This window comes from Cyprinus carpio, chromosome B24 (assembly GCF_018340385.1).
Source record: "Cyprinus carpio isolate SPL01 chromosome B24, ASM1834038v1, whole genome shotgun sequence".
Lineage (NCBI taxonomy): Eukaryota > Metazoa > Chordata > Actinopteri > Cypriniformes > Cyprinidae > Cyprinus > Cyprinus carpio.
This window is the reverse complement of record NC_056620.1, coordinates 16181932-16207860: the sequence shown is the minus strand read 5'-3', so window position 1 is coordinate 16207860 and position 25929 is coordinate 16181932. Positions and strand designations below refer to the sequence as shown.

The 25929-nt window shown below is 36.0% G+C and overlaps 2 protein-coding genes and 1 long non-coding RNA gene across 12 annotated transcripts in view; 1 reads left to right on the top strand and 2 right to left on the bottom strand.

The window, feature by feature from the left end:
- The window catches only part of si:ch211-230g15.5 (polyhomeotic-like protein 3), a 16717-nt gene extending 7335 nt beyond the window's left edge, over positions 1 to 9382 (bottom strand). For 2 of the 9 annotated variants that reach the window (XR_006158408.1, XM_042751712.1), the window contains exons 1-9: positions 8242 to 8393; positions 5300 to 5503; positions 4970 to 5059; positions 4734 to 4889; positions 3135 to 3251; positions 2450 to 2696; positions 1455 to 2275; positions 593 to 752; positions 165 to 415 (exon numbers count right to left, since the gene is read on the bottom strand). Coding sequence is in view for 8 of the 9 variants with exons in the window: in XM_042751712.1 (XP_042607646.1) it covers positions 165 to 415; positions 593 to 752; positions 1455 to 2275; positions 2450 to 2696; positions 3135 to 3251; positions 4734 to 4889; positions 4970 to 5059; positions 5300 to 5476 (2019 nt within the window). In the remaining variant the exon portion in view is untranslated. Of the gene's footprint in view, positions 1 to 164; positions 416 to 592; positions 753 to 1454; positions 2276 to 2449; positions 2697 to 3134; positions 3252 to 4733; positions 4890 to 4969; positions 5060 to 5299; positions 5519 to 7672; positions 8204 to 8241; positions 8394 to 9363 lie in introns of those variants that run through there. The other 7 variants (XM_042751711.1, XM_042751716.1, XM_042751713.1 and 4 more) reach the window with 7 other exon arrangements.
- Positions 9383 to 14985: 5603 nt separating this feature from the next.
- Positions 14986 to 25909, bottom strand: LOC122142178. Of its 2 annotated transcripts, none has more exons than XR_006158411.1 (3): positions 25778 to 25909; positions 20760 to 20850; positions 14986 to 15111 (listed from the first exon to the last, which is right to left on the bottom strand). It is a non-coding gene; the product is annotated as an uncharacterized LOC122142178 (long non-coding RNA). The 2 variants fall into 2 exon arrangements; XR_006158412.1 differs by lacking the exon at positions 25778 to 25909 and adding an exon at positions 23918 to 24052.
- Positions 15041 to 25585, top strand: skilb (SKI-like proto-oncogene b). Its single transcript, XM_042751731.1, has 7 exons — positions 15041 to 15180; positions 16806 to 17985; positions 21192 to 21280; positions 22168 to 22337; positions 22410 to 22606; positions 22732 to 22944; positions 23938 to 25585. Exons 2-7 carry the CDS (start codon positions 16927 to 16929, stop codon positions 24145 to 24147), a joined length of 1938 nt encoding a protein of 645 aa, XP_042607665.1. The 5' UTR covers positions 15041 to 15180; positions 16806 to 16926; the 3' UTR covers positions 24148 to 25585.
- Positions 25910 to 25929: the final 20 nt, after the last annotated feature.

Sequence of the window (25929 nt, the reverse complement as noted above, 5' to 3'; positions counted from 1 at the left end):
ATATAATAAACATTTTCTATTTTAATATACTGTATTTTAAAATGTATTTCTTTGATGGAAAAGCTTAATTTTCAGCATCATTACTACAGTCTTCAGTGTCACATAATCCTTTAGAAATCAATATATATATATCAGTATCAGTAGTTTATAGACATTTTGCTTACCGGGAATGGCTCCAGTCCTTCCTGTATGATAAATCCTTCCACCAGGTGTGTTAGAACCAAAGGTTTGGCCGCTCCTGATGGTTGCTGAGCCTCTGTGGCCTTCATCTGACTAACGGTGGGAGGCTGAACTGGTGGCCTCTCTAACACAGGGTGAAACTTTGGAGGAAAGCAGCTGTCCACAGGGGACATATCTAATGGCTGAGTGATGGAGGACTGGATGGGTGACATGTCAGAGGACAGGCTGGAAATTGCTAGAAAGATGAAGACAGTTGTGATATTACCAACAGGGTATATAAATCCTGCTTCAGATTTCAGGAGACTTAATGGAGTTCTCAGTTATAAATTGAGGAATGTTTTTAATATATATAAATTGTATATATTTGACGAGAAATATTTGACTTTTCATTGCAGACTATGACTCTACATACCTGAGTGATTGTCTGACTGGGTGGACATTTCCTCACACTGGTCATCTTTCTCAGCTGGCCATGGTGCGACTGAGGTCGAGAGTGTCTCATTCTTCTGTGACGTCTTGATCTGGCTGTCAGTCCTCGAATCCTCTGTGCAGACTGTCATCTTGTCCAAGACCTGAAATGGAGAGATTGTTCACGTCAACATATACTCACTAAAGCATTACTGTAAAACAATATTACGATAGTATCATTGAGATACTATTATAGTTATATTAATATTTAGAAAGTTTTATATTTTAATGTTTTTTTTTTAGCTTTATTTTTATTTGTTTTAGTTAAATTTTTTTTAGTACATCAAGCTAAACTAAATGAAAATGCAACTAGCTGAAATAATTTCTATTTATTTTCAGTTGATGTTTATTTTATAATTTAATAATGAAAATATAATGAACTTTTTTATTTTGGGGATTTAGTTTGAATTAACTATAATAACCCTGCTGGAAAGTTATTTTAAGAAGTAATGATAGACTGATATATCGCCCATGAGTATTAATCAGATCATATTTGATATTTCGTTATTATGAGACTATGAGCATTGAATTATAACTGCCTGATTGGACAGTTATCAAGCGCTTCCACTTGCATTGTTTCCAAAATCCAATTTTTATTTTTTATGTTTTTTATGTCACTTCAGTAATTTAGCTTAATTTTGTAACATTTGTCATCATTAAATTGTCTTTTTAGCATTACATTGGCCACACTTCACTCTAAATATCATAGTATTGGCCATTGAAAAATCCCTATTGGTCGCCCACAAAAAGTAAATTTCTTTCAAATGTATCCTAAGAAGTTTGAAGTTTGCTCTGTATTTAATAACCTTCTCCGTAGGTTCGCTTAATGGCTGATCTACGGTGACAGGCTGGGTGATTTTCTCTTGGGATGCTGGACATTTCAGATCTTGAGGAGTCTGTTCTGGTACATCTCCCTCCTTCTGCTCTTCCTTTCTATCCTTCGGCTCTTTTGACGTCTCGGATGTTTGTGTTGGACCCTGTGAGGTCAAAAGAGACTGCAGCGGTGCGAGAATGCTGCTGGTGGACACCAGGGGCAGCACTGGAGACGGAGGGGATGCCCTTTGAGGAGACGCCAGCGGTGGGGTGGTGATGAGAGGTGTGGCCGCAGTGGTTTGTCTGGAGGGTGACAGCTGCACCAGCTGTGGGCATGGATTTGGAGTCCGTAACGGCTGGGCGGGGCACTCTGGCTTAGCGAGCACAGGCGAGATGAGCGGCTTAGACTGGATGAGATCGTGTGGAGGGGACACAGTAGCTGTCTTTGATTGGCCGTTGGTGCACTGGGCAGAAGCAGAAGACAACGCGATCCTCAGCAGCTGTTTTGTAGCCAGTAAGGACCCACCGGGTGAGGAAGACCTCAAGGGTAAAGTCAGGGTAGGGGGTGTGAGGTGAGATCTCACGGGGGAAGGAACGGTGATGGTCGCCGACATGCTTTGGGATGACTGGGTGGACGGGCAGCGCTTTAACTCCGGAAGAGGCTTCTTTGGTGTGGGAGGGGGAGAGTTTGGGGGCGTATGCCTCTGATTAAAGGGGTGCTGGGGGATGCTGATCTGGCTGTGGGGTCTCTTGAGACCGCTGCTGTTCAGCTTCTGCTTCGCTAAGGCATGGGCCTGTGCAGGTGCATACAGGGCTGAAAAGAAAATGAAAGAATAAGAAACAGGAACCAGCTGGATAATCTCACATTGTGAGAGATATGTTGGAAATTGTGGTCACTTTATGCGGCATTTTGCCCTAAAACCTTATTATTTTCTTATACTTTATGACATAGTAAACCCACGTTCAAGATATGTATGCGTTCACTTACATGGAGGTGGAACTGTAAGATGGCGAACGGGTGCTTTTGTTTGAGCTGTTTGAGATGCTGGGCTTTCTGTCTTAGAAGCTCCATCCTTCCCTGGAGCATTCACTGGCTGGCTGGGTCTCAGATGGAAGGTTGGTAATCTTGGGCATGAAAGAGGAGGGGGTTGGGTTGATGTTGTGGGCTTTAGTGGTAAGTTTGGAGGGATGGTAAGGGTGCCAGGTGGAGGTGGACGGAGAGTCAGACTCTGGAGCTGAAGAATAGAGACAGAATGAAAGATATTGATGCCATAAATCCTGGTTTTGGAAGAACACCACATGTAACAGAAACCAGATGAACACAGATTTAAAACTTCAGAATTTTTTTTTTTTTGGCTTTTTATATGTTACATTAAACTTACATAAATATTAAAAGGCAGAAAAAATACAATAAAAAGTTCATATGACTTGTCAGCGATATTCTTGCAAAGTCTTGAGAAGATTTGAGAGCAGAGGATGATTTTCAGCAAATAATAATAACAAATAATTTTTTGGAGCCCCATCAGTCACCATTTGTTTTTATTGTGTAGAGATCCTGCTCAACTTCTAATGGTTGGGTATAAGATTACAAAATATAATTTTTGAGTGAACTCTCCCTTTAAATTCAGAAGAACGGATGTCTTTATCACATGATCAGACATAATCAAGCTCACCTGTGTGGAGGGAAACCGAGGTGAGGAAGAGGAAAGGGTGGAGGAAGAGGAGGAGTAGGAGGAAGAGGAGGAGGAGAGGGCAGGTACATCAGGCCTCACAGCAGACGTTAGAATCAACTGCCAGATGGCAAGCACAGAGAAAGAGAGAAATGCAAGAGAGAAAGAAAAAGAGAGAAGGTAAAAAAGATAAAGAAAAAGTCCCAGAGGTGCAAAATAGAAGGCTGTCATTTCCTGTCTGTTATGCTTTTGCTGTGTAGGTGTGATGGTGAACTTCACAGCACAGTGAAGAGCTTTTGATGTGGTCGAGTAAAATCTGTCCTCATCAGAAACATGCAAGCATGCACCCCGTGCAGACCTCTAGACACTAACCCTCTGCTTGTTTAAGCCAATATGTCTGCTGGTCACACTAGACCATGAGCTGAGAAGAAATACAACTTGTAGACATCAGTTATGTGTGCACAGCACACACACCACCGAGCAAAAGCTTGGAATTGCGATTTTTAAAAATGTTTTTGGAAATCTGTTACGCTCACCAATGCTGCATTTTTTATTTAATCAAAAATACACTAAAAAAAACAGTAATATTCTGAAATTTTTTAACAATTCTAAATAACTGTTTTATGTTTTAATAGATATTAAAATGTAATTTATTCCTGTGATGGAAAAGCTGTATTTTCAGCATCATTACTTCAGTTTTCAGTGTCACATGATCCTTCAGAAATCATTCCAATCTGCTGATTTGCTGCTCAAGAAACATTTCTTTTTATGATCAATGGTGAAAACAGCTGTGCTGCTTAATATCTTTGTGGAAACCCTGATACGTCATGATTCAAAGGTTTGGGGTAAGTAAAAAAAAACAAAAACAAACAAAAAAAACAAAAAACACTTTTGTTCAGCAAGGATGCTTTAAATTGATTAAAAGTAACCGTAATTCCATTTATAATGTTACAAAGGTTTCTATTTCAAATAAATGCTGTTCTTTTGATCTTTTTATTTAATTAAAGAATCCTAATAAAAAGGTTTCACGGCTACCACAAAAATATTAAGCAGTAATAGCAATAATACTTTATAATAACCAAGCACAAAATCAGAATATAAGAATGATTTCTGAAGGATCATGTGACACTGAAGACTGGAGTAATGATGCTGAAAATTCAGCATTACTTCACAGGAATAAATTACATTTTAAAATATTTTAAAATTGAAAACAGTTCTTTTTAAATTGAAATTTAACATTTCACAAAAATACAGTTTTTTCTTATTTTTTTTTATATTTTTATAAGATGTATTGGTGTGTTTGTGAGATTTATGTATTTATGTAGTAAAACAGTTTGATGCTTTTATGAGGTTTAAAGCTATAAATACAACATTAACAAGGACTGTGAGTAAACAGTGCAGTGGGTCACAGGACGTCCTTCATATCTGCGTTCACTAAGAGTTGAGAAACCAGCGACTAGTTTCCATTTGAATGTGAAAGGGGGCACGGCTTCTGTTGCATTGTGGGTAAAACTGTTAAAGTGCATGTGAGGAACTGAAACTGCAACGATGAAGAGTTTAAAAATGCTGCAGAACAGGACATGATGACACAGGGTGTCTCACCATCTGGGCCCTCAGAAGCATCTGAGCCTGACTTGTACTCGGGCTCTTCCCCAGAAGCAGCGCTTGAGGGGAGATTTTACGGGCGGCCGTAGCAGTGCTTGGATTCTGACTTCCTCTTACAAGAGGTGTTGATCCAGGAGTGTTGGGCAGAGAAACCTGAGCGAAATTAAACAATAAATGTCATGACAACACTAATAAAACCTAATTTTTTTTTTTATATGTTGCTGCACACACACCGTTTTAGGGCTCTGCTGCGACGATGAAGCTTGGCTAACTCTCTCACTTGGTGAAAAAGAAGGTGCCAGTCGGTCCCCAGACAGATTAACCTGGAGGAAGAGGTGGTGAATTAGTGGTTCATTTTATTCTAAAAGATAATAGTAACAAACAGTATTATAAAAAGATACCGGTCTTTTAAAATATTTATTGTTGCTAAACTTATTTAATTCCTCTTACACAGTTACTGTATGTGTTGACAGCACAAGTACTTTGAATATTAATGAAAAGGGCCGACACTTTCAAAGGGCAGAAATAATACACAAAACTGACCATGGTTTGAGCAAACATACCTGCACCACTTTTCTGTTGGTGGGGGTGGGTTGATTGTGGAAGGTGGTAACAGTTGTGAGTGCAGGAGGAGTTTTTGGGGCACCATTGGCCTGATGGGAAGGGTTCACCGATGTGGTGGTCGTGGTGTTAACTGTGCTCTTTGCAGGTTCTGCTTTAGTTTGGGGCTCCTTATCCATTGTTCCACAGAATCTGGACACGAGAAACTGAAATACAGTTGACTGTAAATATGTAAGTGTACTGAAACTCTACTTCAAGTCAAAATATCAAGTTTATTTAATTTGTAAAATCCACTTCCCAGTGCAACTGAATGTAGTAAACTATAGATATCCTAAAGAACTGCATATATGTCAACCCCAGACAGGCCCTTTGTCTAGGGACTCAAGTTGAACATGCAAATTTCCAACAATTTTCTTATATTTGTTTACAGGACCTGTCTTGTAATAAATTTTGCATGAGAATGAAATGAAGAACATGACTGTTGTGGAAACTGACAACCTTGCAGAAAGGTCTTCTGAATTTCATTAATCAGTGACAGGAGAGATCAGTTATAATAATGTTTTAGTAAGTGCATTTGCATGCATAACATTCATAACAAATAAAAATCTATCCACATACATAACTTTTACCACTATAGGCTTACAAAAAAATATGGTGAATGTGATTTCACCAAGTGCAACATGTTTCTGGATCAACATTCCAATCAACCAATCAGAATTGAGGGATAAGTTAACAGGAAATGTCAATTTTAGCCTTACAACCAGAGTTATGTGCTACACCCTTCTACACCCTTGTTATTCAACCATAATTTCCCTCGGATTTTAGGGATAAATTATGGGTAGGGTTAGGTTTAGGGGTAGGGATAGGGTTAGGTCTATATTTTTTGACAATATTGTTGATCCAGAATCAACAAAAGATGTTGATCCAGGAACATGTCTTACTTGGCAAAATCATGGTCACCTAAAAATATACCTACACTATATAAAGAAAGCAGGCTTTCTTTTCTAGATGACTTTTAAGCATGATATAAAAAAAATGACCACACTACATAAATTATTAAAGAAGCAAATATATTTTAATTTTATGAGATTTATTTTAGGTGGATTAAATAATAAGTTGATTCTGTTCAGTAGACTAACTTTAAAACAGGAGTTGCGCATGAGTAAAAATTTTACACGTTTCAGTTCTAGCTGAAATTGCTATCAGGAGCTAAAGTTCAGATTCAATACAATCAGCAGAACATAGGAATATCAACTGTGTTTAATTATATTTTTAGTAGAATTAAAATAGATTCTATTATATTCTATATGAATATATATGTTCTATATATCTACATGAGCTATTGTATGCTATATATGTATAGTATGTAGAGTAGAAATGCCACATCCGACTTCCACAAACAGTGTCTGAATTGTGAATTTAAAATTCTGGTTATGTGCAGAAACAAATACCAAAACTGAACAAAACAGTATGGAATCTGTAACATCGTATCATTATAGTTCCTACACGTAAGAAAACCCTTTTAACTAAAAAGAATGTCAAAGTGTTACTCAATTGTAAGTTACCTTACCACACACGGTGACAATAAATTAAAATGTACATTAAAACATGTAGGAATAAAAAAATATGTATATGTTATTTTGAAGAAATAAGTATATACAGTACAGTAAAATACTGATAAAATTATGTTTTTTTTTCATATGTAAAAAGTATAAAACACCTTATAATTAAGGGGAAAGCAGCATTTCAATTCAAAACTCATTTGTGGCATTCGTTTATTTTTGTTATGAGACACGTACACTGCAGCGTTTTGTTTAGCATTTTATTAATATATAATAATCGTGTAACTGGTGTGACGTGCTTGTGTGGGTAATTGAGCTACTAGTGGCCACAGATGCTTGATAAGTCAAATAGCTCAAATATGTTGGATATTAACAGTAGCCTACATCCTTTAATAATATGTACAGTTAGGAACTGTAAAATATACAATCACCAAACACCTCCCGTAATGCCTATAATAATCATAATTGCATTTTACGGTAAATTTCTGGCAACCACAGCTGCCAGTTGTTTATTTTAGCGTAAATTTGACCACAAATGTACAGTGTATTATTATTATAACGCACACCAGGCCGCAGCTAAACAAAAATCTCTGCTTAAAACAAGACAATCTGGCTACAATAATAGCCTAATATAATATTGCGCCATGCCTGCACAGCGAAGACGAATAATGCGCTGCCCTTTGTTTCATACGAACCATAGAAATAAAAATCCAGAGTGTAAATGAATCATTCGTGTAGTTATTGAACATGAAGGTTTTAACCCTCTCTCTGTGCAATAACTGTGAAACCTGAACGACATTAATGCACACATACCAGGAAGCGCCGCGCGCACAGGTGCCAGAATGCCACGCGTGTTTTCAATGTTTATGCGCGAGCCGCAGTCATTTGTGAATAAACACCCACGGTGATTCCCAAAAAAAATCGCGTATTTCTCATAACATTTCGACGGCTTATTACGGAGCGGCAGAAATCGCAATAAAAACAAATGCACAGGTCCTACAAAAAGCCCGCTGAATGCGACGGCGCTTTGCGGAGTCGGTGCATTTACGTCTTATGATCATTCCGCGGGTCATTATTTTGGTCATATATTGAAAATGGGCGTGTGTTCGTGCAGTGACAGCTAGAGCCCTCTGTCCGTCCCCGAAGAACTGCACTTCCCTGAATTATGGCACGGCGTGATGCATATAAAAGCATCGAGCACACGAAATGCACACGGCGTAACTTGCTGCGCATCGAAATACACAAAATGAAAGTCAAAAGGGAAAATGATGATGCTCTGTGCGCGAGCCTGCGCTCCTCCCTTTGCAACCGAGCCGGTCGCGGACCTTGCCTAAACATCCTTCTTTTTACGACTGATTAATGAGCGTTCAAGATAATCCTACCTGTCCGAAGTCAACGGGGTAGTTCTCCCATCACACACTGACCGTTTCAGCGACTGCTACAATCCCGTCATGTCCTAATGCGTCAAAGGTAAAAGTAGAGAGAGATAGAAATGCATCAGGGCGGTGAATGTTACAGCACCGCTTACAGTGTAGGAGGACCGTACACGCTTCTGTCATTGAAAAATACGAGCAAATGTACCTATACACTTTGTAGCAGGCATAAAATGCTTATAATTGTGCGCATATAACCCAAAACAGACTCCATCTCTATAGCTATTATAAACTGCTGCTGTGGCCATTGTGAAGCTAAGAACAATAACAATAATAAAGCTTCTCGATTACTGAGAGATTGAGTTGATGACCAGAGCTCTCTTTGGAAATAGCCTACTAATGTACGGCTACATATAACGGCATATTTTAACTCTTAGTGAACCAAGAATTATTGATTAGTAGCCTATGTAGGCTATCTTCTATTTTCCTCCTTGAAAATGGTTATACATTTCCATATGTTGCCCCTGTAAATAGTCTACTTAATAAAAGCTATCTTTAGTTTAGAAATTTAATAGAGCAACACCTGTTATCGGCTACATTTAATTTAATTTAATTTAGAATAGCGAGACCAACCACAACAGACTGCACCACAAAAATTACAAAATGCATTTTAAAATGTAATAATAAAAGTAAAATACAATGAATGCACCTTTATATTATTAGTATTAATTAGTAGTAGTAGGCCTAGTAGTTGTTGAAGTATGCGTGGTTACTATGGTTTACCGTGAGGTCACCAGTGGCCAGTGTGCCCTGCATGCGCGCTCAGTAATCGGATCAGACACGCGGTTGCGCTGTTTACTGTTGTCCACTAAACTTTACACGCACGGTCTTTATACTTTCTCTTATGCGAGACACCGATTCTTTTGAATGAAAAGATCTGCTTTATATCACTGGTTGAAACCGGTGCATTAAGGTTTATCAATGGAATAAGGAAATTTGCACATCATCGGTGAGAGCAGGTGAGAGAGCTCGAATGCCTCAATATGCCGGACACAAGACTTATAAAGCCGAAACCTGTTGCAACGAAACCTAAACATGTGAACAAGAAAGCCAGTACAGCTGAAACCACACCTGCAGTCAGAACCAGAGATGTCGGTCACCGCAAAAACAGGGCATCAAGCTGTCCAAGCTGCACCCGTGCCACCGAATTCAAACCCAGAGCAACGGAGAGAAGCAATAAAGCAATACAGGCGAAACCGGCCGAGACTTCAACGAGGTCAAAACCTGCGAAATGTGCACCGAGTGAACAACCAATGTCCAAAACATATTCGCATGCGCTTTCTGAAATCCACAGGTAGGACAGTGCCAGTGGAAACATATGGTGGATCAGGTCTTTATCCAAGCATCAACAGTAGCCTAAGCTGTGTAGTTGCTATATAATCCATTAGAGCTTGTTTTGTTCACTCAAATAATTACTTTTGATCACTGACACTTTCCTATTTTTTTTTTTTTTTTTTGACAGTCAAAAGGCATTTACAGTATTTGCACCAAACCCAAAGAAAAGACAAGATATTCAGCAAAGTAGGTATATTGTGATGCAGCATCTCACTCTGATCTTTCTTTCTTTCTTTCTTTCTTTCTTTCTTTCTTTCTTTTTTTGAATAATGGGTGCTTCTTCAATTAGGCGAAATTTCTCACTCAAAGGATGATTTTTTAAAACAATGTACAAATTGTATTTTTAAATAACAAATAACCTGTCTCCATTTATGCTGTTTTTGTCAATTACGCCAAAAACAGTTGTCAGTGGAAGTGACAAGAGCACATATTATACCACCCATTAAACTGAATGCATTTTATATTTTTGTACATAATTTTAGGTTTAAAAGAGAGTTACAGAAGGTTAAGCGGTCAATGCTCACTGACTGAATTATTTGCTGTTTAACAGAAGCAGAAGCAGAACTGGCAGCTCTGGAGGATCTGCGCTTGAGTCGGGCCATGGGTTACATTTCCATATCTCCTAGTACTGTGGGTGAGTCATTCAACCAACCACGTCAGAAAACAAATATGAGAAGCCTCGAGTCTGTTTGATAGGAATCAAATAAAAAGAATTTGTGTTGTGACCACTAGGGGGGGTTAAGGTTCCTTTTATACATGAATATCTGGATAGGTCTGGCACAAGTGTAAAAGCAGTGAGTTTGGAAACTGATAAATACGTTACATTATCCTGGATCACCACATTTGACACAGTCAATTGTTTCTACATGTGTTCTTTAAATTGAATACATCAATATTGTCTGGTTTAACCATGTCTGCTATTTCCCAGGTGGGTGCTTAACTCTGGAGGAGGTCAGGGCAAAACAACAACAAGAAATGCAAATCAAGAGAAGACAAAAGCAGGTAAGACCAAAATGATAAGCAGTGAACCAGAACTTCTCCATATATAATAAGCACAGTGATCTGATGAATGTCTTTTTCCCTTTCAGGTTAAAAATGTGTTTTAGAAACTTCTTAAGTTGTGGAAAAATAATGGTTAGAATACTGCCGACAACAGATGAACATTATATTTCTATAGTTTACTTTTTAATTTTAAAAGTGGAACTAATCTCCATGGACTTCCTGGTGTGACCTTATGTTCTAAATCTATATTCATTAAGTTTTTGTGAAATGTGTGACTTAGGTTTGTTCTGAAGCCTGGGTTGTGTGAGATGTGATTTAAATGCAAATATTCCCCATTAGACAGTAGTTTGACAAATAGGTTGTATATTAAAATTAAAGAATAATTTTCAGAATATAATGACAGTGTGTTTGTTATATTCAGTGCACGCAAATGTTTTGAAAACAGTGCACAATTATTTTTCTTTCTTTTAAAATTTTAAGTGACAATAACACATTGTGTTATTACAATTGCAAAGCATTCAGCTTAATTTGGTCTATTATTTCATGCAAACGGTCCTCCTGCTGATCTGTTTTTCCTCTGTTTCTTAGCAACAAGGATTTTTCTCTCTTTGTTTTGTCATGTGTGTACTCTGGGAGCTGTCTGCTTTGAAGGCTCCAAAAATATGAACCAGGGTCCTGTTGCCTGGCAAGAGGAGAGTGACAACATAATGAAAGGTAGACCATAGGTGAGGGCAATTAAATTAATAAAATAAATTATTAAATCGGGCATTATGGAGCTCCACTCTTCCTTGGCAAATTAAAGGAATAGTTCACTCAGAAATGAAAAAAATTAAAAATAAAATGCTGAAAATGTACTAACCCTCAGGCCATCCAAGATTTAGATGCATTGTTTTTTCATCTGAACAGATTTGGAGAAATGTAACATTACATTATAATTAATTATAGTTGGTAGTTGATGTTTAATTTATTGGTTAATTAATGCTTAAAGTGACTTACAGGGGTACTTTCTTTTTACCTTTGTAATGGTGGTAAAATAAATTCTATTTAAAACAATATAATAAGAATTAGAATAAGACAAATAAGTTACCAATCATATGAAATTAGTATTAAAAAAAATATTTCTACGAGGTTGCACATAAGAACACAAAAGTGGCTTGTAGGTACATTTTGAGACGTTTAGTGAGGGTCAGCGGTGGCATGAGTGCAATTAAATTCATACATTCATGTGAAGAAAAAATGTTTTAAATATAAAATTTTGAAAACAGAAATATTAAATGATTTAAATAACTGAAATGATACGCTAAAAATGAAACTAAATCCGCCAGCGGGTGGCGGCAAGTTGCTGATTTTATCACTGAATCATTCATTCCATTGATTCGTTCGAACAGCTGATTCATTCAGGAATGAAGCAAGGTGACTGTCTTTATGAATGGGTAATCATGAATCACCGACTCACTAGATTCGTTCAAAAACGCACTTTAAACCGAAAAAACTCGGCTGTGTTTGCTGTTAGAGATGCGAAGCGGCTGAGCTGTTAGCTACTATATTTGGAACTATTTTCATTGAAGAAATAGAACAAAATCAGGCAGTACTTGTTTATTGAACTGGTGTATTAAATCAATATCACATTTGCAAAATCCCTTAATAACTAGTAAAAGCTGTCACTCTCCTTATCGCGATCTGTGGGCGCAGAGAAAACGAGAGCACGCGAGTGAGTTCACAAGACTGAAAAGCACGTGCAAATGATACATTCCTTCATCTGTCATCGCATTGTAAGCGCGGAACCTGTGGGAATGAGTAGAATTGTTATTAATAGCCACAATCCCGCGCCGAAATTCAAGTTCTGCCCTGTGTTCTCCGCTAATAACCCGACTGTGAATGATGCGAGCGCCATCATTATGTTGTCACTGAAGCTGCAGCCGTGGTGGGGATGATTTTTGGTGTTCTGGCAGGACAAAAACAACGATGCGCTACATGTTTCTTTTCCCCTCATTTTTTTCCCCAATTGACGGAAATCCGTCGTAGACTCGCTGCAATGAACGGAAATCCGTCGTAGCGACGGAGAACTTTAATTCCTGCACATGACTCCAATCCTTCAGTTAATGTCTTGTGAAGTGAAAAGCAGTATGTTTGTAATAAACAAATGAATCTTTTAGGCGTTTTAACCTCATCGGTTCTGGACAAAATATACCAATAGAATAACACCTCCTCCAATGAAAGAGGATTCATTGTTGAGAAAGTGAAGTAACACTGAATTTCTCCAAATCTGTTCCACTGAAGAAACAAACTCATCTACATCTCGAATGGCTTGAGGGTGAGTAGGGTGAACTATTCCTATTAATAGTTAGGTCTCAGTCCCTTCATCAGTCATCAGTTCCCGCACAATACAGTTTTTCACCTCCACTCACTCTAAAGATACAGTGTGTCAGTAATGTTGTTTTAGATCACATTTAATAACTTCTGTTTGCACTGCACATAATTCATAAACATTGACTGTATTGCTTTAAGGTTCACAAAGATATTAAAAATATTTCTCTTGGGTCTCTTTCTGGATGAGTTGAATCACTTGTTTTGCCTCCAGGTCACTTGACCTATTGCTTTTCAAACCTTTGCAACTTTCAAATTCACTTTAAAAATTGCAGAGAAACTGTTGTTGTTTATTGCCATGCATTGAAACTTTCTTAAACGGTTTCTCTGAGAGTCTGGAAGTAATGAAAAGTAAAAGGCAAAGGCCCCAAAAGGACATTAAATTAGTCTCAGACAGAACAAAAACAAAAACAAACACAAAACAGCATGCCAACCAGTGTTACATACATTTTCGTAATGGCCTTTAAATACCCTTAAATTGTATTTTTGGTTAAATAAAAGAGATTTAGTTAAGGAATATAATTTTATTATGCTTGGGCTACATTCTTTCTTTCTACCAGACAGTTGTACAAAAGTCTAACCATGAGGGTGTTTCCTCTGAATTGAGTAATCCAGGCATAGGTCGGGGTGTGAACAACATGTTAGCAGGTAAACTATAGAAATGCAAACCATGACGCAAATGAAAGTCAAATTAGAGCCATTTGCCTTATGCTAATGTCCACATGGAAAAGGACACAAAGAAGAAAGAGAATGCAAATGGATGTCTGAAGGTATCATTACAATAAATGTAAACAGAAAGTCAAGAAATATTCATGCTCACAATATATTGCATGATCAGGACCCGTGAGGCACTACATCCATTAACACAAACATTTTGTATTAAAAATGTACATTCTTTTATATTTTAGGGTTATTTTATATATATATATATATATATATATATATATATATATATATATATATAAAGATTTAGTATCAAGTGGTAAATACTCTTAGACAGTGTTAAAAGTAAATAAAAAGCTATCAATGTTTACAATTACTTAATACCAGGTGGCCAATGTAAAACACTATGGCATAATTCCCCCTACTACACTGAAAAACACATCATTTACATAAACAAAGGTCAAAGGATGAATAAGCAAGTTAAACTGTGTGTTAGTCACAGTAATGTGATGCTGAATGACAGGATTGAACTATATATAGCCTATAGATAATACTAGCTGCAGGATATGACTGATAAAAATATATATTGGCAATCTAGTAAATTATTAAGAATCAGTGCAAAAAAAAAAAAAAAATCACACAAGGAGACTAGGGCTAGTTATCAGAAAGGAAAGCTGTCACAAAGGCTATCTTAGTAATTATAAGGTTTTAATCAAAAGTCCAATTTAGTTAAAATTGATTAAAATCTGATAATTGTGTTTTCCAAATTAAAATTTCAGTAGCATAATATTTCTACTATATTCTTGGGTACACATTGAAGCAAAAGTATACATTTTACTATTTCTAATAGTAATTAAATATTTTTTTATTAGGCTACTATTAAATTTTTATATATATACCCACTCTGAGAAATATGGTTGTTGGTGTTTTCTTCATTTTAAAAATACTTAATACATTCGAATCATTTCATAATTCTTTGCTCAGTTAACCTGTGTTTATTAAGCAACAATATAACCGATAAAAAACCAACAGTATTATAAAACTGCACAAAGACACACCTTTATCATGGTTCGCAATAATTCGTGTATGTTTACCGCACAGAAACCCTAGATAGTCAGACAGACTTCCTTCTCTTGCTACGGTTGCTATGGCTGTGGTCGGTAGAATGGCAATCAGCGATTGGACAGTTGAAAAGTCATTCAGAGAGCTCCCCCAATCAGTGATTAGTTTAAAGGCGGGGCTTATAGGAATGCGGGTAACGCCCCCAGATCGCGAGACAGACTTCCTCCGCTAAATCACGCTGTCTAGCCGTGGCACCCGTCGGGTGACGTAGGTTGTTGGGTTGTGGATTGACGTCTCGTCTCGTCTCTCAGCATGAAGTCCGCTCCAGTGTTATCGGTGTCAGGGCGACGGGCGCTCGTTCTGCTGTGAACTCCGAGACGGAATCCCGTGCTGTAAAAATACAGTTATTTCCTTATATTCTCGTCAAAACAACGCTGAATTCACACTTCTGATTTAAAGGTAAGCTTTGAATAGGCTACATGCTGTTTTTCGGTTTACTTTCGCTATAACGAAAGCACATATTTTCAATATTTAATATTTCAGTATATTACATGATCATTCATATATTAATTTCCTCATATGATTGCCTGCCGTGTCTTCACATGAAGTGTCTTTAGCGTATAAAATCTTAAAGGATTATTTCCGACTGTTTCAGTTTAATTTTACATGAGATATTTCTAAGATTGCTCACACATACGCTATTTGATAATCGACAGTAACCGGCTACGGTTGTAGTTTATTTCCTTCAAGCGCTGTTAGAAAAAATTACAGTGTAGGATATGTTTTTTCATCATCGCGGTGATCATATTTCACACAAGAAGAACCTAAATATTTTTATCACCATTAAATCTGCAGAATCCTACGGTTTTTTTTTTCCCCCCGCAATGATATCTTCTCGAGGGGTGCCTTCACAGTTTGTTGTGAAATGTGAAAGTGTCATAGGTGTGGGAACATATGGGGGTAGTCCCGCAGAGGTCTCTGGCACGAGTGAGTGTCATTACCATAGACTGTATAAAAACAGGTCATTACCAAGGCAGAGGGGGGAGGGGCGGGGCTTTGGGAAGAGGGCGGGGCCTCTCGCTGTCAGAGGGGGTGTAAAGTCTATTATATACAGTCACAACCATAGACGTGTAATTTGTGTGAAGATTGCGCTATCATTGACGAAAGACATAACTGTTTTAAAAAAACGAGATTAATACTATTAACCCTTCCTGGAAACGAGTTTAGGCTCTTTATAATTATTTAAAGGAAACTGTTTTGTGAATGACATGGGAAATGTCCACATCAGTGCACTTTCTATTCATATTTTCTTATTTTACATTTAATGTTTTCATTTTAATTTTATTAAAGGGTTTAGCAATTTTGTTGTGTGTTTTTTAATTTTATATATATATATATATATATATATATATAAAAAAAATAGAATATTTGTTTTTGTATATATATGAAATAGATAGTTTGTTATATTATATTTTTTATTGTTGTTTTAGTTTATGTTTATTTTATTTCAAATAGTTTTTTATGGTTTTAGTTTTAGTTTTGTTTTTAATTTTAATTAATTTTTTATTTTAGTTAACTAAATCCTGGTTAAATGTCTGTATAATAATTTTATTTGTTTAATCTTAGTTATTTTAGTACATCAAGTTACATTAAATTAAAAAAATGAAAGGAAAAATACTGCCTTAAAACAATATTTATAATTTATATTTATAATTTATTAAAAAAAATAAATTAAAAGTGTGTGTGTGTATATATATATATATATATATATATATATATATATATATATATATATATATATATATATATATATATATATATATATGTTAACATTTATTTTAAGTTACAAAAATGTTTTTAATGGGCTTAGTTTTAGTAAACTATAATAACCTTGGTTCACATTTTATGTTAATGCAGGAATTTCAGTTTATGCCATGTCTGTGATTTATAAATCAATTTTACAAAATAGATATTATATTATTCAATAAATATTATACAATATTTTTATATGAGATCAAAGTAATTTATTATATTTGATAGTTTTAGTTTATATATAATCTGTGATGCTTGTTTTGTTTTCTTAGCCATCTGGGAAGTGTTCAAGACCTACTATGATCCAGATATAAAAAGCACTGCATTCCTGACACTTCCTCTGTGTATCTTCTGGTCCCCGAAGACAGCTTAGCGATATCCATAAAAAACATTATGGCGACTACTGAGAACAAGCGCCAAGACCTCCCCAAGGAACAGTCACTTCTAAAAGTGCCTTTAAAGAGGTTGATGCTAGACAAAGCTGTAGACAGCACACCCATGAAGAAACGTGTGATGGCTGCACTTAATTTATCCTGCAAAAAGATCCCAGAAACCTCTCTCGGCTATCAGGTCTCAAAGGCAACGAACAAAATGGAGGCCAATCTGGATCTGAGTCCTGGTTTGAAGCACACTCTAGCGCAGTTCTCTCTGAGCAGCCAGTGTTCTCTCGGTGGCCCGGCTGCGTTCACTGCTCATCATGGTCAGTATAAGACAGCGCCCCCTCTAGCTCAGGGAGGTATGGCAGGGGGACCCGTGCTAGTTCCCCCTGACAGCTCGACAGACCTCGTCCTCTGCTGTCTGGAGGGCGAATCCATCTCCTGCTTCTCTGTAGGAGGCGAACTGCGTCTTTGTCTGCCCCAGCTGCTCAACACCGTCCTGCGGGAATTCTCGTTGCAACAGATCAACTCTGTGTGTGACCAGCTGTATTTGTTCTGTTCCCGCTGTGATGCCACACAGTTACACATCCTCAAAGTACTGGGCATCCTTCCTCCAGGGACTCCATCCTGCGGCCTCATCACGCTGACCGATGCCCAGCGTCTCTGCAACACCCTGCTGCATCTGGGTGAGGAACCCTCTCATGATTCACACAAAGGGCATGGTGATAGAGAGGAGGAAGAGAAAGCCGACGAGGAATCTGGAGGATTTTGGGTGGAACACCAGTGTCTGGGCAAGTGTCAAGGCCTGTTTGTACCCCAGCTTTACTCCAGCCCGGATGCGCACTGTATCCGTTGTTCCCAATGTCGGATGCTCTTCTGCCCTGAGCGCTTTGTCATGCACTCCCACCGACAGCCAGACAAACGCACATGTCACTGGGGCTTTGATTCAGCCAAGTGGGCCTGCTATCTGCAGCTGGCACAAAGACATCTGGGAACAGTGGAGGAAGAGAAGCTAAATAAATCTCTGGAGGATATGAAGGCGAAGTTCCAGCAAGAGAAGAGGCATCCGCATGTGGTAAATATCTCTTATTTACAATCTATATTAATTTAGAAATTAGGAACTTAATGTATTGGAGTACAGCAAAATATGAGAAAAATTACTGTATTTTCATAAAAAAAATAAAGCATATTTTTAGCACCATTAAGATTTATTTGCACTTTAATACCATAAAGTACGGAGCCCCGCACATGACATGCAAGAAAAAATAAATAAATCGTACACACGATTTCTAATTTGTTCCCTCAATGAACTAAAACGTGTACAAGATTACTATTTCATTCCCTCGATTTGCTAAATCGTGCGCACAATTTACTAATTTGTTCTCTTGATTTATAAATCATGTGAATGATTTAGCGTATATAGTGTGCGAAATTTTTAAATCGTGGGAACGATTTAGTATACTGTTTTTTCGTTTTTGCCTTGTGTTTTTTTCCTTAATGAAGTGTTTGTTTATTTGATTTTTTTTTATTTATAGTTTATAATTTACTTATAACATTATGTGCTTTTTGTACAATTACATTTTTTTTTTTTTTTTACATTATAGTCATAAAAATAAGATGATTTCTTAATCGTTATAATAAGTAAGAAAGGTAAGTAGTAAATGTAACAGTGCAAAAAAGATTAATAGGTTATATGCATATATGTTTATTTTTCCTTTTTCTTAAGTTCTTAAAAAATATGAATGTAACTGTGTAAAAAAAAGAAGCTTAGGTTACAGTTTAACTGAAATAAAATGAAAAACAAAAGATAGATAGATAGATAGATAGTTTTTAAAATGTTTGATTTTTAAGATGAAATATGACATGTTCTTTACATAGAACAAATGTTTATTGAGATTCAACCTATAAGCAAGTTATTGTTGCTAAAGGATTTGCAGCCGAGAAAGCTTGGAGGACCATATTTGTCCAAGTCCCAAATTTTTAGAAATGTTTTGAGTGGAAAGTAAACAGCATATCTAATGTAGGGTCAGCTGAATCCAGCTCTCATGCTGCACCAGATGTTTCCCTCCGAAGGAAATGGCTGAATGCGGTCAGACCAGGTCACTAGACTCTCAAACTCCTTCTGACAGGGTCTGCACAAACAGCGGGAGCCACGGCAACAGGGGAGAGAAACAGAGAGAGGAGAGTGGGCGGGAGGGAGGAAAGAGAGAAAAAAAAACTGTTGAGGGAAGAAAGAGTGAAAGAGATTGAGAAAGGGAGTGAAAGAGAATGACTGGGACATTATGTTACATGTGTCTGCAGAGTATTGCTCCCCCTTTCCTGGCCCAGCACTCACCCTGCAGGACCTCCATCACCAACCAATCAGAGAGTGGACCCCCGGCCCCAGCCTCCCTCTCAGCCAATCAAATCTTAGCACATTCAGTGAATTCCCATCTCATTACAATGCTGAGCCAGAGACTCGACAACATCCCCAGCAACCGCTGTTCTCAGACAGCCCCATTTTCCTGAATACAGACTAGACTTTCTGTTTACATTTAATATATACTATCTATCTATCTATCTATCTATCTATCTATCTATCTATCTATCTATCTATCTATCTATCTATCTATCTATCTATCTATCTATCTATCTATCTATCTGTCTGTCTGTCTGTCTGTCTGTCTGTCTATCTATCTGTAAATTAAATTAAATTAAATTAAATAAATTTAAAAATTAAATTAAATTAAATAAAATAAATTAATTAAATTAAATAAATTTAAAAATTAAATAAATCTGTCTGTCTGTCTGTCTATCTATCTATGTATCTGTCTGTCTATCTATCTATCTGTCTGTCTATCTTTCTCTTTTTTTAATTATGGATGTCATATTTCTTGTTTTTATGTTTTATCTATCTATCTAATTATCTATCTATCTATCTATCTATCTATCTATCTATCTATCTATCTATCTGTCTGTCTGTCTGTCTGTCTGTCTGTCTGTCTATCTATCTATCTGTCTGTCTATCTTTCTATGTTTTATCTATCTATCTATCTATCTATCTATCTATCTATCTATCTATCTATCTATCTATCTATCTATCTATCTATCTATCTGTCTGTCTGTCTGTCTGTCTATCTATCTTCACAATTTTATGATTTTATATGGAACCAAATGCACATAAACACACTGTAATGTGCATTTAAATGACAATGTTGAGGTCAAGGCAGGAAGACTAACTGATATTTGACTATAATTGAACCTTATAGTCAAATCTGGTGCATTTGAGCTGTTTCACAAGGTCACAAATGAATCATGCCATTGAAGTGCATTAAGAGTGACCGTCCTGCTCATGTCACTTCGTAAATAGCAGCGTAGATTAGAGTCCTCGTGACATGAGCGCCACGTGACGGCCCCCAGACAGCACACCCTTCCCCCAACCAGAGGCGTCTGGAGCTCTCACACATGACTTCACATGTAAATGTATGAAAAGTGTGTGTGTGTGTGTTTTTTTAATAAACCTGTATTGCTTGTTTTGTTTCTAAGAGACATACACCAAACCGTTCCTACCACTGGTATACAGTTTCAAACGTATGCTTAGAAATGCTCTAGTTCCATAGAAGAACCACGTATCGAGTGAAGAAGAGTTTCAGGGCCGTGCTTCATAACCACAGCAGAGGGACTTTTGAGTATGTGTGAATTGTTACATTATGACCAGAAAGGAATTTTTTGTCTCTACATTGTGTAGGTGTGTGGTTTATATTTTTTTAAAGGTCCACATGCTCTAAGTGTGCATGTGGTGTGCAAGCTGTTCGCTGAGGCTTTATGACAGATCAGATGGCCTATTTACATTAAAGCGGCTTACGTTACCGGCTGCTGATGGGAGAAACGTCCATATTTCCTCCACTATTCAGATTCAAGTTTCTGTCCTATATTAGGGAGTGCAACATCACCACACGGCCTGTAAAACATGTCAGAATGAGAGAGTTAATGCAGGATGAGCTTTCACAATGATATAAAGTCTTATTTACATAATTCTAGACCTGGCTTGTCTATTGGAATAGAATGAATCATAAGAACTAAATGTGTGTGTGCATGAAGGTGTGCAGAAGTGACAGTTCATACTGGTCTGCTTTAGGAGGCTGCTTTATCAAGTAAAGGGATTAAATCAATGTTCACTAAGAATACTCAATGCTACTGCTAATACGTTAAGAGCAATCTGCATTAACATACAATGAGTTAATCAATCCCCTTTTGTTATTGAAACCAGGCTAACAAGTTCTTTTTATCTCTCTCTTTCAGGAAATATCTTCACCTGCTTTTGTGTTCGACTCACGTTTGCTTGCCAGTCTTAAGGAGGACCCTGATCATGTTGACTTGATGTGGCAAAGGTTCAGTTCATTCCCAAATATACATTATTCAATATATATATCAGAAAAATCTGATCCTGGCCATATTCCTTCCCAAAAATCTAAATAAAAAAATATGATAATATACAAAGCACAAAGAAAAAGATTTATTTTGTACTGTGACATTATTTTACACTATTCATTATTGTCAAATAATGAATTAGTGCAATTCATTGGATGTTTTACTTTTGAGTTTATTTGTAATTTTTATTGTTCTCGGTAATCATTCATAATTATCAAAATAAAAATAAAACTACAATTCAATAAAATAAATGTAAGTGAACTAAAATTAAAAGGTTTATTGTTCTCATTGGTGACTCATTACCTCATAATTATCAAAATAATTAAATAAAAAAGTAAATAAATTAAAATGCAAAGGTTTGAATTAAACAAACTTGTTACACTGAAATAGAGATAATAAAGAATAAATAAATAAATACATAATTGCTATTGTGATATAAATATTGGGGTAATATGCTTAATTGTAATGAAAATAATGTCACAATGTAAATAATCTTAATTATGCTAAAATAGGCATTGCTGTCTGTAAAATATAATTATTATTATTTTTTTCCCAGTTGATTTTGAGGTGAAATACTATCTGGACTTAGAAGCATGTTTTTAGAAGCAGTGTTATTTTAGCATCAGATGATATAATTATAGTTTTAGTTTATATTCAGAATTAAATTTTATTTGTATATTTTGTTTTGAACTAGACTTTATTAGCATATTTTATTTTAATTTTTATTTAAGTTAAGGATTTAGTAATTTTATTTTTGTTATTTTTAATATTACTGCAGTAATTCTGCCGTTGGAAGTAGTTTTAGTACAAAACAGCAAGTAACTTCTCTTATTGTTTTCCTCCACAGCTGTTACCAGTACATGCCTGATAAGCTGGAAGGTAATGGCCTGGCACAACACCCTGGGTATGTGCCGGGAAAGGAAATGGGGTCTCCTGGAACAAAGACGCTTAGCGATACTCAGGATGAAAAGAATCAGGAAGCACATGACATTGACCCAAAGACGCCCACCTATGCAGGTCAGTTTGCTTCCACCATAAGTCACATTGCACAAATAAACATGTTCTTAATGAGAGATCTAACTGACACAGGGCAAGAAAAACATGGCCAGTCAGATGATGCCAGTCTAGACGAATGGCAGAAAGTAGATACGGCAGTTTATAAGCGGTCGGGTGGTGTGACTGTGGAGCACAGTAAGGACGGCATGGTGATGGAGCTTCTTCAGATGTACAGCGCGCAACACGACAAACTTCAGTCAACACTATGCAGACAGAAGCAGCTTGAAAAGGTTTTTACCCCGACTAGATTACAATACAGCACACTTAATGTCTTTTTTTAGCACCTCCTTTTCATTTGCCAGAAGGTGCGTGTGAGTATCTTATGACTCTTTCTCACTCTGGTACTTGTGAACAGGAGCTGCAGGCTCTTCATCAAGGTGAAGCCACAGACCGCTGTGACCTACACGGGGAGCTGGAGGCGGTTCAGACTGAACATGCTCAGAGACTCGGTGAAGTCCAGCAGGAACAGAGAAAGTTAAAGTCACGACTTGAGCAGCTGAGGCAGCAAGGCTGCAGATGCAAAGAGCTGACTACTGAGACACACCAGGAAACTGTCTATGCCAAACAGGTACCGACCAATCACAAACATCCACACAAGCCCTTATCAGGTTCATAATTTGTCCTACTTTTTTTTTTAGGATAACATTTAATTCCAAAGTTTAATTTGAATTGTAAAGAAGCCTCTTATGCTTACCGAGGCTGCATTTATTTGATCAAAAAAATACTGTAAAATCAGTAATATTGTGATATATTATTACTATTTAAAATAGCAGTTTTCTATTTTTAATATACTTTAAAATTGTAATTTATTCATGTGATGGCAAAGCTGAATTTTCAGCATCATTACCCCAGTCTTCAGTGTCACAATGATCCTTCAGAAATCATTCTAATAGGCTGATTTGGTGCTCAAGAAACAACTTCTTATCAATGTTGAAAACAATTGTGCTGCTTAATATTTTTGTGGAAGTCTTGATATATTTTTTTCACGATTTTTTAATAAATAGAAAGTTTAAAGGAACAGCATTTTTTAAAGACAGGAATCTTTGGTAGCATTGTAAGTAATTTAAAAAAATAATTTCTTAAATAAAAAAGACATTATGTTATATTATTTTTTTATATTTATATAGTGTATTATATACATTTATATATATATTTTATAAGAGTATAAGTATATATAAGTAAGAAAACAGTACTATTGTGTAATATTATTATTATTTAAAATGACTAAAATAACTGAAATACCATTTATTTCAAATAAAAAGATTATCTATTTAATAAAAAATGTTTTTTATTTAATGTATTCTTGCTGAATAAAAGTTTTAATATCTTTAAAAAATAAATTACTGACTCAAAATGTTTGAACGGTACAATATATTTAACATAAAAAAAGAACAAACAATTTAAATATATATATATATATATATATATATATATATATATATATATATATATATATATATATATATATAAAAAATAAATTACTTACTCAAAATGTTTGAATTGTATAATATATTTAACATAAAAACATCACTTTAACTGACCAATGGTATCCTGTGCTTAGTTATCAGAGCTGCGTCAGAGGCTGGACCGTGCTGAGGAAGACCGCGAGGAGCTGCAGGAAGAGCTACGCAGAGAGCGTGAAGCCAGAGAGAGGCTGGAGCGAACCATCTCTGAGCTCAAACATCAGATGAGGGAATCCGCCCACCCTTCTTCAATGGACAGTCCCATGTCTTCAGCCTGTAGTGACACACACATGTCCCCGACACCTTAGCATGGTTTACGGTCACCAACCCGCAATCTGATTTCTGTGATCAAGAGTCATTTTGGAATGGTGTCTCCGTTTTGGAACTGGATGCCAAAGTTGTTTTTATTGCAGTTCTATGGAACAATAATTACATCCTGAGCAGGTTTGGGTTTAATGCTGTGAATTTGTTGAGTAACTATTGAGTTTTTTTGGACATGTGAATAAGGATTTTTGGTGTTTTGATACAAATTAAGTAGTTAGAAACATTATGCAAACCACTAAACCTGCAAGCGTACAATCAACACCATCCGTTTTGGTTTATCAGTGCTAGGACTACTGATATCGAATTAATTTTTTTTTTTAAATATTGGAATTGTTTAAAAAAGTATATCACAACTGATATTATTTCTAAAAATATTTATTGTTTATGGATAAATGTTATGTGAATAATCTTATGTCAAAGTATACATATTTAACATTCTTTTTGCCATATTTTGTTTGTATTTTATGTAGGTTATGCTCATTATGAATGTACAAAATATATGCATGTGTACTTTCATAAAATATGGATAAATATACTATGTTTACACTGTGGTATAAAGTTCAGAAGATGTTTTCTATGCCATTTACAGTGAATGTTTGTCTCTCTTAATGACGACCAGAATTTTTTTCTCTCATTTCGAGGACTTTTAACACCAAACAGAAAAAAAAAGAAAATTATAGATTTTAAAAGTGAGGCTAAATGTTATAACACTCATTGCCACAACATTTACAGTTTAAGTATATGACATTGTTCTTGTACTTTACATTCTATAAACTGTTTAGACAAACAGGTCTATATGTACTTTGCTCAGAGAAAGATGTGTTATTCTTCTATGTGTGAGAAAGAAAATTATGTATTGCTATTGTTTGCTGTAACTGACAATCAGCTTGTTTATCTGTAATTGCTTTTATATCCAAAATTTTACAGTTAAGATGAATTAAATAGTTGCTACCTCATACAAACACAAACAGATATATACATAGAAATGCTAAAGAAATGTATTTGTGTATAGAAGTGGATGGATGGAGTAGTCAGTCAGGCATATGACTGATAAATACCTCTGTGCTGCTGCTATGATATTTCTTAATATGATTTTCTTCCTTTTGATAGTTTCCAGATTACATAAAGATGCATGTGAGATTGAAATATATAATATAAATAAAATACAGATATACTGAGTATTGTTTCCTAACCTTTAAGCCAAACATAATTTCACAATGATGTTGTCAAGTACAAAATGTTAATTATCATCTTTTAAGTGTATCGTATGACATGACACTTTTGTCCTACCTCCACTTGTGATCGAGACACTTTTTAATCACCCACCAACTTTTGTATGTCATCTTTCTACATTAACTCATGGGAAATGATATATTAATGTGCTGTTGGGGAAAATAATAAAAATGATTATATATAGCCTAATTATATACAATGACTTGCATTTACTTGTCTAGTAATAAAAATGCACAGTGTGCATCATAGTTATGATATTTAATGTTAGATATACTACAATAAAGCTATGGTAATGGTTTTATCCACCACTGCTAAAAATAATGGTTTTAAAGCACTAACTGTAGTAATATTTCAGCAGACACTCACTGTTTCCATGATTACCATAGTAAACTTATATTAAGGAGGTCCTCAACCATCTCCGGTGTCCACTCAGCAAATTCATGGGTTTGTGCAATTTTCATAAATGAATAACTAAGATTTTAAATGAATGCAGCTTATAAAGTGACCGGATTCATGTGACAGCTCTTTGTTTA

Coding starts and splice junctions, on each gene's coding strand:
- skilb (XM_042751731.1), top strand. CDS start 16,927: ATGGCGACTACTGAGAACAAGCGCCAAGACCTCCCCAAGGAACAGTCA. Junction 21,281..22,167: donor GTTGACTTGATGTGGCAAAG/GTTCAGTTCATT, acceptor TTTCCTCCACAG/CTGTTACCAGTACATGCCTG. Junction 22,945..23,937: donor AAACTGTCTATGCCAAACAG/GTACCGACCAAT, acceptor TCCTGTGCTTAG/TTATCAGAGCTGCGTCAGAG.